The sequence below is a fragment of the Tachyglossus aculeatus genome, chromosome 1, assembly GCF_015852505.1.
Source record: "Tachyglossus aculeatus isolate mTacAcu1 chromosome 1, mTacAcu1.pri, whole genome shotgun sequence".
NCBI lineage: Eukaryota > Metazoa > Chordata > Mammalia > Monotremata > Tachyglossidae > Tachyglossus > Tachyglossus aculeatus.
In genome coordinates this window covers 10,606,009-10,619,710 of record NC_052066.1, presented here as the reverse complement: position 1 = coordinate 10,619,710, position 13,702 = coordinate 10,606,009, and the positions used below count along the sequence as shown (strand labels likewise).

Sequence of the window (13,702 nt, the reverse complement as noted above, 5' to 3'; positions counted from 1 at the left end):
CCATTCCTTTCCAAACTCCTTGAACGAGTTGTCTACACGCGCTGCCTCGAATTCCTCAACAACAACACTCTCCTGGACCCCCTCCAGTCTGGCTTCCGTCCCCTACATTCCACAGAAACTGCCCTCTCAAAGGTCACCAATGACCTCCTGCTTGCAAAATCCAACGTCTCATACTCTATACTAATCCTCCGCGACCTCTCAGCTGCCTTCGACACTGTGGACCACCCCCTTCTCCTCAACACGCTATCTGACCTTGGCTTCACAGACTCCATCCTCTCCTGGTTCTCCTCTTATCCCTCCAGTCGTTCATTCTCAGTCTCTTTTGCGGGCTCCCCCTCCCCCTCCCATCCCCTTACTGTGGGGGTTCCCCAAGGTTCAGTGCCTTGTCCCCTTCTGTTCTCTATCTACACGCACTCCCTTGGTGACCTCATTCGCTCCCACGGCTTCAACTATCATCTCTATGCTGATGACACCCAGATCTACATCTCTGCCCCTGCTCTCTCCCCCTCTCTCCAGGCTCGCATCTCCTCCTGCCTTCAGGCCATCTCCATCTGGATGTCTGCCCGCCACCTAAAACTCAACATGTCCAAGACTGAACTTGTCTTCCCTCCCAAACCCTGCCCTCTCCCTGACTTTCCCATCTCTGTTGACGGCACTACCATCCTTCCCGTCTCAAGAGCCCGCAAACTTGGTGTCTCGTTCACCCCTCACATCCAAGCCGTCACCAAAACCTGCCGGTCTCAGCTCCGCAACATTGCCAAGATCCGCCCTTTCCTCTCCATCCACACCGCTACCCTTCTCGTTCAAGCTCTCATCCTATCCCGTCTGGACTACTGCATCAGCCTTCTCTCTGATCTCCCATCCTCGTGTCTCTCCCCACTTCAATCCATAGTTCATGCTGCTGCCCGGATCGTCTTTGTCCAGAAACGCTCTGGGCATGTTACTCCCCTCCTCAAAAATCTCCAGTGGCTACCAATCAATCTGCGCATCAGGCAGAAACTCCTCACCCTGGGCTTCAAGGCTGTCCATCACCTCACCCCCTCCTACCTCACCTCCCTTCTCTCCTTCTCCAGCCCCCCCACACCCTCCGCTCCTCTGCCGCAAATCTCCTCACCGTACTTCATTCTCGCCTGTCCCGCCATTGACCCCCGGCCCACGTCCTCTCCCGGGCCTGGAATGCCCTCCCTCTGCCCATCCGCCGAGCTAACTCTCTTCCTCCCTTCAAGGCCCTACTGAGAGCTCACCTCCTCCAGGAGACCTTCCCAGACTGAGCCCCTTCCTTCCTCTCCCCCTCGTGCTCCTCTCCATCTCCCCGCATCTTACCTCCTTCCCTACCCCTCAGCACCTGTATATATGTATATATGTTTGTACATATTTATTACTCTATTTATTTATTTATTTTACTTGTACATATCTATTCTATTTATTTTATTTTGTTAGTATGTTTGGTTTTGTTCTCTGTCTCCCCCTTTTAGACTGTGAGCCCACTGTTGGGTAGGGACTGTCTCTATATGTTGCCAACTTGTACTTCCCAAGTGCTTAGTACAGTGCTCTGCACACAGTAAGCACTCAATAAATGCGATTGATGATGATGACGATGATCACCTTGTAACCTCCCCAGCGCTTAGAATGGTGCTTTGCACATAGTAAGCGCTTAATAAAAGCCATCATTATCATCATTAGAACACCCATAGTAAGCACTTAGAGAAGCAGTGTTTCTCAGTGGAAAAGAGCCCGGACTTTGGAGTCAGAGGTCATGGGTTCAAATCCCGGCTCAGCCAATTGTCAACTATGTGACTTTGGGCAAGTCGCTTTACTTCTCCGGGCCTCAGTTCCTTCATCTGTAAAATGGGGATGAAGACTGTGAGCCCCCAGTGGGACAATCTGATCACCTTGTAACCTCCCCAGCGCTCAGAACAGTGCTTTGCACATAATAAGCACTTAGTAAAAGCCATCAGTATTTTTATTAGAACACCCATAGTAAGCACTTAGAGAAGCAGTGTGGCTCAGTGGAAAAGAGCCCGGACTTTGGAGTCAGAGGTCATGGGTTCAAATCCTGCTCCGCCAATTGCCAGCTATGTGACTTTGGGCAAGTCCCTTCACTTCTCTGTGCCTCAGTTACCTCCTCTGTAAAATGGGGATGAAGACTGTGAGGCCCCAGTGGGACAACCGGATCACCTTGTAACCTCCCCAGCGCTCAGGACGGTGCTTTGCACATAGTAAGCCCTTAATAAATGCTATTATTATTATTAATATTAATATAAATATTGATCAATGTCATGATTGTGGGGGAGGAGGGGGCGTGGCCTGGGCGCGGCGCGGGGTGTGGAGAGGAGGGAGGAGGCGCCTGCAGGGCCCCGGCCCGCCCTCTAGGGGGCGTGGGGGGAGGAAGGGGGCGTGGCCGGGGCGCGCGCGGGGCGGAAGCGGCCTTCGGGCGGGGCCGGCCGCGGGCGCGCGCGCACGCACGCTCTTGCCGGCGAGGGCGCCCGCGGGCACGCGCGCGCACGCACGCTCTTGCCGGCGAGGGCGTCCGCGGGCACGAGCGGAAGTGAGGCAGTGAGGGAGCGGGCGGGCGGGCGGCGGCCGGCTGAGGAGGCGGTGAGGCGAGGCGAGGCGAGGCGAGGCGGCCAGCACAGCGGCGGGCAGTGTGAGAGCCGGCCGGCCGGCCGGGCGGGACCCGGGCCTCCTCCTCCTCCTCCTCCTCCTCCTCCTTCCTCCTTCCTCCTCGGGCCTCCTCGGGCCTCCTCCGCCCCCGCCGCCGCCATGATCCTGCTGGAGGTGAACAACCGCATCATCGAGGAGACCCTGGCCCTCAAGTTCGACAACGCCGCCGCAGGGTGAGTGAGGCCCGACGCCACGGCCTCACGGGCTCGGACGGACGGACGGGCGGAGGGAGGGCGGCAGGCCGGGGGACCGAGGGGCAGGGGGAGGGGAGGCCCGGGACCGGCCACACAAACACCCCCCCCCCCCGACCCGCTGAGAGAAAAACTGCCCTCACCTCCTCCCCCCCGACCTCCAGCCTGACTTTCTCCCTGACCTCTCTCCTGCCCTCCTCCCTCCTGCTCATTCTGCCCTCCTCCCTTCCCTCCTGCCCTCCGCCCCTCCTGCCCCTCCTGCCCTCCTCCACCCTCTCTCCTGCCCTCCTCCACCCTCTCTCCTCCCATTCTGCCCTCCTCCCTCCCCTCCTGCCCTCCTCCCTCCTCCCCATCCTGCCCTCCTCCGTCCTCCCTCCTCCCTTCCTCCCTCCTGCCCATTCTGCCCTCCTCCCTCCCCTCCTGCCCTCTGCCCTCCTGCCCCTCCTGCCCTCCTCCACCCTCTCTCCTCCCCATTCTGCCCTCCTCCCTCCCCTCCTGCCCTCCTCCCTCCTGCCCATCCTGCCTTCCTCCCTCCTGCCCATCCTGCCCCTCCTGCTCTCTTCCATCCTCCCTCCTGCCCATCCTGCTCCTCCTGCCCTCTTCCATTCTTCCTCCTGCCCTTCCTGCCCTCCTCCCTCCTGCCCTTCCTGCTCTCCTCTCCCCTGCCCCTCCTGCCCTCCTCCGCCCTCCCTCCTCTGCCCTCCTCCCTCCTGCCCATTCTGCCCTCCTCCCTTCTCCCTTCCCCTTTCCCTCCTCCCCTCCTCCCCATGCTGCCCTCCTCCTTCCTGCCCTCCTCTGTCCTCCCTCGTGCCTTCCCTCCTTCTGCCCATCCTGCCCTCCCCCCCTTGCCCTTCCCCCTCCTGCCCTTCCTGCCATCCTGCCCTCCTCCCTTCTGCCCTCCATCCTGTCCCTCCTGTCCTCCTGCCCTCCATCCATCCCGCTTCCCCCGCCAAACCCTCCACCCAGGGAGGACCAGAGGGTCAGACCCTCCCCCCCCCCCCCCCGTTGTCCTCTCCCAAGTCCTCAATCAGTCCTGTTTACTGAGTACTTACTATGTGCAGGACACTGCTAAGCACTTGGGAGAGGACAGTGTAGTAGACTTGGGGGACACATTCTAACTCGCCCCCCCTCCCCAACGCTTTCCAAACAGGAAAAACTCTACCCATCTTGGGGTGCATTTCCTCTCCCAAGGGCTCTTCCCTGCCCCACTCCCCAGGTTTCCCCCCCCTTATTCGCCCCCCACCACCCATTCGATCGTTCAGTCGCATTTATTGAGCACTTACCCTGTGCTGAGCACCAGACTAGGCGCTTGAAATGTACAATTCAGCAAGAGAGAGAGAGACAGTCCCTGCCCACAACGGGCTCACAGTCTAAAAGCGGGGAGACAGACATCGAACCAAGTCATCAGGCTTTTGTTGACTAGCATCAGTGTCAATAAATAACTCCCCTCCTACAGCTCGGAGTCAATAGCATCAGTATCAATAAATAACTCCTCTCCTACAGCTCCAGGCACCCACTTCTAATAATGGTGGTATTTGTTAAACGCCTGCTCCGTGCCAGGCCCTGTACTGAACGCTGGGGTGGATACAGCTTCTGGTCAGCCACTAGACTGTGCACTCGTTGTGGGCAGGGGATGTGTCTGTTGTGGTTGTATTGTACTCTCCCGAGCGCTTAGTACAGGGCCGCTTGGTGCACAGTAAGCGCTCAACAAATATGATCGAATGAAGGAATGTATCTGCTAACTCTGCTGTATTGGACTCAACCAAGCGCTTAGTACTGTGTTGTGCGCACAGTAGGCGCTCAGTAAATATCACTGGTTGATCAGTTGATTGATTGGGGGTTTTTAGGACCCCGTCGCATCCCCCTCAGCTGGGAGTCCCTGTACCCGGAGTCTGTCAGGTTTCTGGGTGTCACGTTCCCATCTGGGGGACAGGAATCGAGACTAATCTCCTGCTTTTTCTTGGCCTGAGTGGTCACGTACACCTCGATTTTTCTTGTATCCACCCCCGTGGTTAGTACGGTGCTTAGCACATAGCGCTTAACAAATGCCCCAATGACTATTATAATTATTGGGTCACTTTCTGGGCAAATAGAGTGGGTGACCATCACGGCCTAGTGACGGGGCCATCAGAAGGACCTAGGTTCTAGTCCCAGCTCCGTCACCTGTTCTGCTTTGGGACCTTGGGTCACCTCATCTGTCAAATGGGGATGAAGACTTTATTGGCCTGCGTCTACCCCGGCGCTTAGTACAGCGCCTGGAGCATAGGAAGCATCGAACACATATCAAAAACACCAATTTCCAGACCTTTGCGGCCTTTGTCAAGATGCTGTGAGCACCTCCCTCCTTCTGCTCTAAGTCCAGGGCCTTGCCTTACCTTCCCCGGATGAGGAAATGGATGTGGGAAACACCCCGCCTCCCCTCCTCCCCACACAGCAGTCAATCACTGGTAATTTTTTTTTTTTTTGGCTGTTTCATTTTGCTTTCTGTGATATTTAAGCGCTTCCTATGTGCCAGGCGCTGTACTGAGCACTGAGGTAGATCCCAGCTAATCAGAACGGACCCAGCCCCCGTCCCACGTGGGACTCCCGATCTCCCCGTTTCCCAGATGAGGGAGCTGAGGAAGTAAAGGGACCCATCCAAGGTCCCCCAGCAGAGCCGGGAGTAGAGCCCAGGTCCTTCCGACCCCCAGGCCCGGGGTCTATCCACTAGCCCACACTGCTTCCCTGAGTTATTTATTGAGCTCTTACTGTGTGCAGCGCCCTGTGTGTGCTTTGAGATCCCCCAGGAGGCTTTCTGTCTAGCCGGAGTGCAGCCCGTGGCGTTGGTGACCAGCAAATAGGGTAGTTATACCCTATTTATACCCATGCAAATAGGTCACAATCCCGTGGCTTAGCGGCAAGAGCCCGGGCTCGGGAGTCGGAGGTCATGGGTTCTAATCCCGGCTCCACCGCTTGTCAGCTGGGTGACTTCGGGCGGGTCACTTCACTTCACTGGGCCTCAGTTCCCTCATCTGGAAAATGCAGGTGAAGACCGTAAGCCCCACGTAGGACAACCTGATGACCTTGTATCTCCCACAGTGCTTGGCACATAGTAAGTGCTTAACAAACACCTTCATCATCATCATCAATCGTATTTATTGAGCGCTTACTAAATACGGTTGAATGAGTGATTGAATATTTTTAGGACGTGGCTTTAGTCCGCCCAAAGCACCGTGCACGGTGACCCTAGGAGAAGGCCACTTCTTTCCCCCCAAGCCTCTCTCCCGGGCAAGTCACTTCACTTTTCTGGTCCTCGGTTCCCTCATCTGGAAAATGGGGATGGAGACGGTGAGCCCCACGGGGGACAGGGATCGTGTCCAACCCGCCGAACTTGTATCCACCCGGGCGCTCAGGGCAGCGCTTGACACACTGCAAGCACTTAGCGGGTACCCTAATGCCTCCCCCGCATTTCACCGATTCAAGAAGCGGATCGGCCCGAGTTCTTTCGCCTTGTTCGTGTCTGTGGTGTTCGTGAAGCGATGAACGTGCCGCACGCTGTTCTAAGCGCTGGGGTAGATCCAGTTCGTCCGTCGGTCCGACCCAGGGCCCTGTCCCACGTGGAGGAGGAGGGAGAACGGGTGTCGCGTCCCCATTTTACAGTCGAGGCAGCCGAGGAACGGAGAAGCGAAGCCACCTGCCCGCGGTCACCCGGCAGGCAAGCGGCGGAGCCGGGATTCGAACCCGGCGCTCGCTCCGGGTGACCGCTGGATCCCGGAGCTAGCCGGCCCCTGGGAGGAAGTCGGCCTGCGACTTCTGCATTTTTATCCCCGTGTGGTGTGGTGGCCGGGGCTGCCTCGGTTGCCGGGGGGGTGGGGCGGCCTCCTCTCCGCTCCGGCTGCCGGGACGGCCGCGTGGGAGGGGATTTGCATCCGATCGGCTGCTGTTCCCCCCAGGATTTCCAAATGGGTCCCCATCATGCCAACTCCAGCTGACTCGCCTCCTCCCGGAAAGCCACAGCCTAGTGCGGAGTGTTCCTGGCTGGAGCCCCGGGAGAGTCGGGCCCTTGCGGAAGGTTGCGGGGGGCTGGGGGCGGTGGGGACGGGGGACAGAGGGGGCACCACGTGAGCCCCTCCTTCCCTTCCCCACAGCACCTGTATATATGTTGGTACATATTTATTACTCTTTATTTATTTTACTTGTACATATCTATTCTGTTTTATTTTGTTAGTATGTTTGGTTTTGTTCTCTGTCTCCCCCTTTTAGACTGTGAGCCCACTGTTGGGTAGGGACTGTCTCTATATGTTGCCAATTTGTACTTCCCAAGCGCTTAGTACAGTGCTCTGCACATAGTAAGCGCTCAATAAATACGATTAATAATAGTAGTAATAATAATAATCCCCCCCAGCGAGCCCACTGTTGGGTAGGGACCGTCTCTATATGCTTCTTATGAGAAGCAGCGTGGCTCAGTGGAAAGAGCACGGGCTTTGGAGTCAAAGGTCATGGGTTCAAATCCAGGCTCCACCAATTGTCAGCCGTGTGACCTTGGGCAAGTCACTTCACTTCTCTGGGCCTCGGTTACCTCATCTGGAAAATGGGGATTAAGACTGTGAGCCCCCCGTGGGACAACCTGATCACCTTGTAACCTCCCCGGCGCTTAGAACGGTGCTTTGCACATAGTAAACGCTTAAGAAATGCCATCATTATTATTATGTTGCCAACTTGTACTTCCCTAGCGCTTAGTATAGTGCTCTGCACACAGTAAGCGCTCAATAAATACGATTGATTGGTTGATTGAGCCTGACACAAGCTAGTGGTTCTGGTCTGGGCAGGAGGACTCAGCCTGGCCCCCTCGGGGTGAGGCGGAGGCGGGTTGACGGGAGCTGAATCCCGGAGGCTTCTGGAAAACCGGTTGGCTCATCGGTTAGGGTGGAGGAGGACGAGGCCCAGCCCCGGGCGAGGCCGCCCGCCCGTGGGGGAGACATATGAGATGTCTCGCTACCCCTGAACCTGAGACCAGGGTATGATCCCCCCCCACACACACACACACAAAAAAAAACCCCACCGGAGACATGGGCCGGGCTGTTGGGTGCTGCCCAGCCTGTCGTCTGAGGGGAGCCCATTGTTGGGTAATAATAATAATAATAATGATAGCATGTATTAAGCGCTTACTACGTGCAAAGCACTGTTCTAAGGTCCGGGGAGGTTGCAGGGCAATCAGGTTGTCCCACAGGGGGCTCACAGTCTTAATCCCCATTTTACAGATGAGGGAACTGAGGCCCAGAGAAGTTGCTGCCCAGCCTGTCGTCTGAGGGGAGCCCGTTGTTGGGTGATAATAATAATAATGATAGCGTTTATTAAGCGCTTACTACGTGCAAAGCACTGTTCTAAGGTCCGGGGAGGTTACAGGGCAATCAGGTGGTCCCACAGGGGGCTCACAGTCTTAATCCCCATTTTACAGATGAGGGAACTGAGGCACAGAGAAGTTGCTGCCCGGCCTGTCATCTGAGGGGAGCCTGTTGTTGGGTAATAATAATAATAATGATAGCATTTATTAAGCGCTTACTACATGCAAAGCACTGGTCTAAGGTCTGGGGAGGTTACAGGGCAATCAGGTGGTCCCACAGGGGGCTCACAGTCTTAATCCCCGTTTTACAGATGAGGGAACTGAGGCACAGAGAAGTTGCTGCCCGGCCTGTCATCTGAGGGGAGCCTGTTGTTGGGTAATAATAATAATAATGATAGCATTTATTAAGCGCTTACTACATGCAAAGCACTGGTCTAAGGTCTGGGGAGGTTACAGGGCAATCAGGTGGTCCCACAGGGGGCTCACAGTCTTAATCCCCATTTTACAGATGAGGGAACTGAGGCACAGAGAAGTTGCTGCCCAGCCTGTCGTCTGAGGGGAGCCCGTTGTTGGGTAATAATACTAATAATGATAGCATTTATTAAGCGCTTACTACGTGCAAAGCACTGTTCTAAGGTCTGGGGAGGTTGCAGGGCAATCAGGTGGTCCCACAGGGGGGCTCACAGTCTTAATCCCCGTTTTACAGATGAGGGAACTGAGGCACAGAGAAGTTGCTGCCCAGCCTGTCGTCTGAGGGGAGCCCGTTGTTGTGTAATAATAATAATAATAATGATAGCATGTATTAAGCGCTTACTACGTGCAAAGCACTGTTCTAAGGTCTGGGGAGGTTACAGGGCAATCAGGTTGTCCCACAGGGGGCTCACAGTCTTAATCCCCATTTTACAGATGAGGGAACTGAGGCCCAGAGAAGTGAAGTGACTTGCCCAAAGTCACACAGCTGACAAGTGGCGGAGTCAGGATTCGAACCCATGACCTCCGACTCCGTGCTCTTTCCACTGAGCTACGCTGCTTCTCTATCTGTAGGGACCGTCTCTATCTGTTGCCGAATTGTACTTTCCAAGCGCTTAGTACAGTGCTCCGCACGCAGTAAGCGCTCAGTAAATATGATTGAATGAATGAGGGTAAAGTGGTCCCAAGATTTCCCATCAGCACTGATAATCAGCCAGTCAGTGGTATTTATTGAGCGCATACTATGCGCAGAGCACTGGACTAAGCGCTTGGGAGAGGACAACAGAACAATAGACTAGACACGATTCCTGCCCACAATGAGAAGCGGCAGAGCTTAGGGGATAGAACCGGGTCCTGGGAGTCAGAAGGTCGTGGGTTCTAATTCCGGCCCCGCCACTTGTCTGCCTCGTGACCTTGGGCAAGTCACGTTATTTCTCCGGGCCTCAGTTCCTTCATCTGTAAAATGGGGATTGAGACTGTGAGCCCCACGTGGGACAAGGGCTGCGTCCAACCTGATTGGCTTGGATCCACCCCAGCTCTTAGCACAGTGCCTGGAACATAGTAAGCGCTTAACAAATATCATTATTATTATTATTATTACTATTATTATTATTACGAGGTTACAGTCTAGAGGAGAAAATATAGAGCTCCAGCTGCATGCTCAGCTCCCCGCCCCCTCCCCGCAAAGAACAGGTGGGCAAGGAGCGTGGCTCAGTGGAAAGAGCCCGGGCTTTGGAGTCGGAGGTCATGGGTTCGAATCCCGGCTCCACCACGGGTCTGCTGTGTGACCTTGGGCAAGTCACTTAACTTATCTGAGCCTCAGTTACCTCATCTGTAAAATGGGGATTAAGACTGTGAGCCCCCCGTGGGGCAACTTGATCACCTTGTATCCCCCCCCAGCGCTCAGAACAGTGCTTTGCACATAGTAAGCGCTTAACAAATGCCATCATCATCAGGAGGTGGGGCTTCCATACGGGGAGACGTAGTGAGTCAGTCAGTTGTATTTATTGAGCGCTTACTGTGTGGGGAGCACTGGACTAAGCACTTGGAAGAAGACAATGCAACAATAAGCAGACACATTCTGATTTGAGGTTGTTGTGTTCCATTAGTGGTGTTTATGGAGCCCTTACTATTTGCAGGGTGCTGTACTAGATACTTAGGAATAGCACAGCATCAGAAGGACCTGGGTTCTAGTCCCGGCTCCACCACTTGTCTGCCGGCTGACCTTGAGCAAGTCACTTCACTTCTCTGCGCCTCAGTTCCCTCATCTGGAAAATGGGATTAAGATCATGAACCCCACATAGGACAGGGGCCATGTCTGACTCGATTTGCTTGTATCCACCCCAGGGCTCAGGACAGTGCTTGGAACATGGTGAGCGCTTAGCAAAGACCATCATTAGTATTATTATTCTCTGAGCCTCAGTTCCTTCATCTGTAAAATGGGATTAAGATCGTGAACCCCACATAGGACGGGGTTATGTCTGACTCGATTTGTTTGTATCCACCCCAGGGCTCAGTACAGTGCTTGGCACATGGTGAGCGCTTAACAAAGACCATCATTAGTATTATTATTCTCTGAGCCTCAGTTCCTTCATCTGTAAAATGGGGATTAAGACTGTGAGCCCCACGTGGGACAGGGACTGTGCCCAACCCCATTTGCTGATGTCCACCTCCGTGTGTACCTGGCACATAGTAAATTCTTAACTAATACTACAATTATTTTATTCTTCGTAGTTGTGGTAATACTAATAATAATAATGGCATTTACTATGTGCAAAGCACTGTTCTAAGCGCTGGGGCAGTTACAAGGTGATCAGGTTGTCTCATGGGGGGGCTCACAGTCTTCATCCCCATTTTCCAGATGAGGTAACTGAGGCCCAGAGAAGTGAAGTGACTTGCCCAAAATCACACAGCTGACATTTGGCAGAGCTGGGATTTGAACCCATGACCTCTGACTCCAAAGCCCGTGCTCTTTCCACTGAGCTTTCTCAATAATAATAATGATGGCATTTGTTAAGCGTTTACTAGGTACTGTACTAAGAGCTGGGTTGGACACAAGCAAATTGGGTTGGACAAAGTCGCTCGCGGGGCTCGCAAACCCAGTCCCCATTTTATAGATGAGGGAACTGAGGCCCAGAGAAGTGAAGTGACGTGCCTGTGGTCACACAGCAGACAAGTGGCAAAGTTGGGATTAGAACCCATGATCTTCTAACTCTCAGGCCCAAGCTGTGTCCACTACTCCATGGTCCCACAGGGAAATGAAGACCCCTCTCTGCCTCTTCTCCTCCCTCCCCGTTCCCCATAGGGAAGATTCTGTCACCCGGGGTGGGCAGAGGCTATTTCTCCCAACGGGCTCCTTGAAGCGGGCGACGGCAGGGCGGCACCCGTCTCCAGCTTCCTTGGATACCTGTGCCCCCCTCCCCGGGGCCCGGCCCAGCCCCCAACCCCTTCTCCCTCCGGCTTTTTGTTTGGCAACGCCCTGGGCCAGCTGAAAATAATAATAACGATGGCATTTGTTACGCCCTTACTATGTGCCAGCCACTGAGCTCAGTGCTGGGGTGGATCCAGGCAAATCGGGTTGGACCCTGGCCCTGTTCCATTTGGAACTCACAGTCTCAATCCCCATTTTACAGATGAGGGAACGGAAGCCCGGAGAAGTGAAGTGACTCCCCCAGGGTCACACAGCAGACAAGCGACAGTCAGGATTAGAACCCAGGCCCTGGCCCTACCCACTGCCCCGAGCGGCGAGGCTGCTCTCCCTAGCCCCCGTTGACTCTCTCCGGGAGCGGAGCCGGGCCCTGGCGCTTGGCCAGATCTAGAGTTAGTCGGTCCGTCGTATTTATTGAGCGCTTACTGTGTGCAGAGCATTGGACTAAGCACCTGGGAGACACCAATACAATACATCAGTCATTCATTCATTCAATTGTATTTATTGAGCGCTTACTGTGTGCAGAGCGCTGTACTAAGCACTTGGGAAGTACAAATTGGCAACATATAGAGACGGTCCCTACCCAACAGCGGGTTCATAGTCTAGAAGGGGGAGACAGACAACGAAACAAAACATATTAACAAAATAAAATAAGTAGAATAAATATGTACAAGTAAAATAGAGTAATAAATATGTACAAACATATATAGATATATATAGGTGCTGTGGGAAGGGGAAGGTGGTAAGGCGGGGGGGGATGGAGAGGAGGAGGAGGGGGAGAGGAAGTAGGGGGCTCAGTCTGGGAAGGCCTCCTGGAGGAGGTGAGCTCTCAGTAGGGCCTTGAAGGGAGGAAGAGAGCTAGCTTGGTGGATGGGCGGAGGGAGGGAGGGCATTCCGGGCCAGGGGGAGGACGTGGGCAGGGGGTCGACGGTGGGACGGGCAAGAACGAGGCCTAACGGTGAGGAGATTCGCGGCAGAGGAGTGGAGGGTGTGGGCTGGGCTGGAGAAGGAGAGAAGGGAGGGGAGGTAGGAGGGGGCGAAGGGATGGACAGCCTTGAAGCCGAGAGTGAGGAGAGTCGTATTTATTGAGTGCATCCTGTGTGCGGTGTGCTATGCTAATAGCTTAAGAAAGTGTTATACTCTTCTGTTGGATTCTCCCTAGAGCTTAGTACAGTGCTCCGCACACAGGAAGCGCTCAATAAACACGATCGAATGAAGGAATAAGCCCCCTCTTGACTATCAGCTCTTTGTGGGCAGGGAATGTGCCTGTTCTATTGGACTCACTCTAGCGCTTAGTACTCTGCACACAGTTAGTGCCAAATAAAGATGATTGACTGGCTGGCTGATGTGGGGAAGAAGGGACGCAGCGACCATCTCGATAATAATAATACTATTATTAATATAATGATGGTATTTGTTAAGCGCTTACTGTGTGCCAAGCATTCATTCATTCATTCAATCGTATTGAGCGCTTGCTGTGTGCAGAGCACTGGATTAAGCACTTGGAAAGTACAAATCGGCAACATATAGAGACGGTCCCTACCCAGTAACAGGCTCACGGTCTAAAAACACCGTTCTGAGCACTGGGGGAGATGCATGGTAATCAGGTTGTCCCACGTGCGGCTCACAGTCCCAATCCCCATTTTCCAGGTAAGGGAACTGAGGCACAGAGAAGTTAAGTGACTTGCCCAAGGTCACACAGCTGAATAAGTGGCGGAGCCGGGATCAGAACCCACGACCTCTGACTCCCAAGCCTCGATCCTGGGCCGGATTTGTCAGAAAGGGCCGGATTCTGCGTGGGTGGCCCCGGCCTGACCATTGCATTGCTCGGGGTCTCCGTTTCCCCCGGGGCTCCCCCAGAGGGACCCATTGGGGCTTAGTGATAAAAGTCATAATAATCATCAATCGTATTTATTGAGCGCTTACTGTGTGCAGAGCACTGTACCAAGCGCTTAGCACTGTACTAAGCGCTTACTATGTGCCAGGCACTGTACAGAGAGCTGGGGGAGATACAGACTATCAGATTGGAGGCATCGCCCTCTCCCTCTTCTCCTCCTTCTCCCTCTCTTTTATGGTATTTGTTAAGCACTTACTATGGGCCCAGCACTGCACTAAGCACTGGACAGT

General features: G+C 54.4%; 1 protein-coding gene across 1 annotated transcript in view; it reads left to right on the top strand.

The window, feature by feature from the left end:
- The first annotated feature begins 2,708 nt into the window (after positions 1-2,708).
- Positions 2,709-13,702, top strand: part of ARPC2 (actin related protein 2/3 complex subunit 2) — a 76,222-nt gene continuing 65,228 nt past the window's right edge. Inside the window, exon 1 of the mRNA XM_038743717.1 lies at positions 2,709-2,837. Within this exon, the coding sequence (XP_038599645.1) occupies positions 2,764-2,837 (74 nt within the window). The 5' untranslated portion in view covers positions 2,709-2,763. The remainder of the gene's footprint in view (positions 2,838-13,702) is intronic.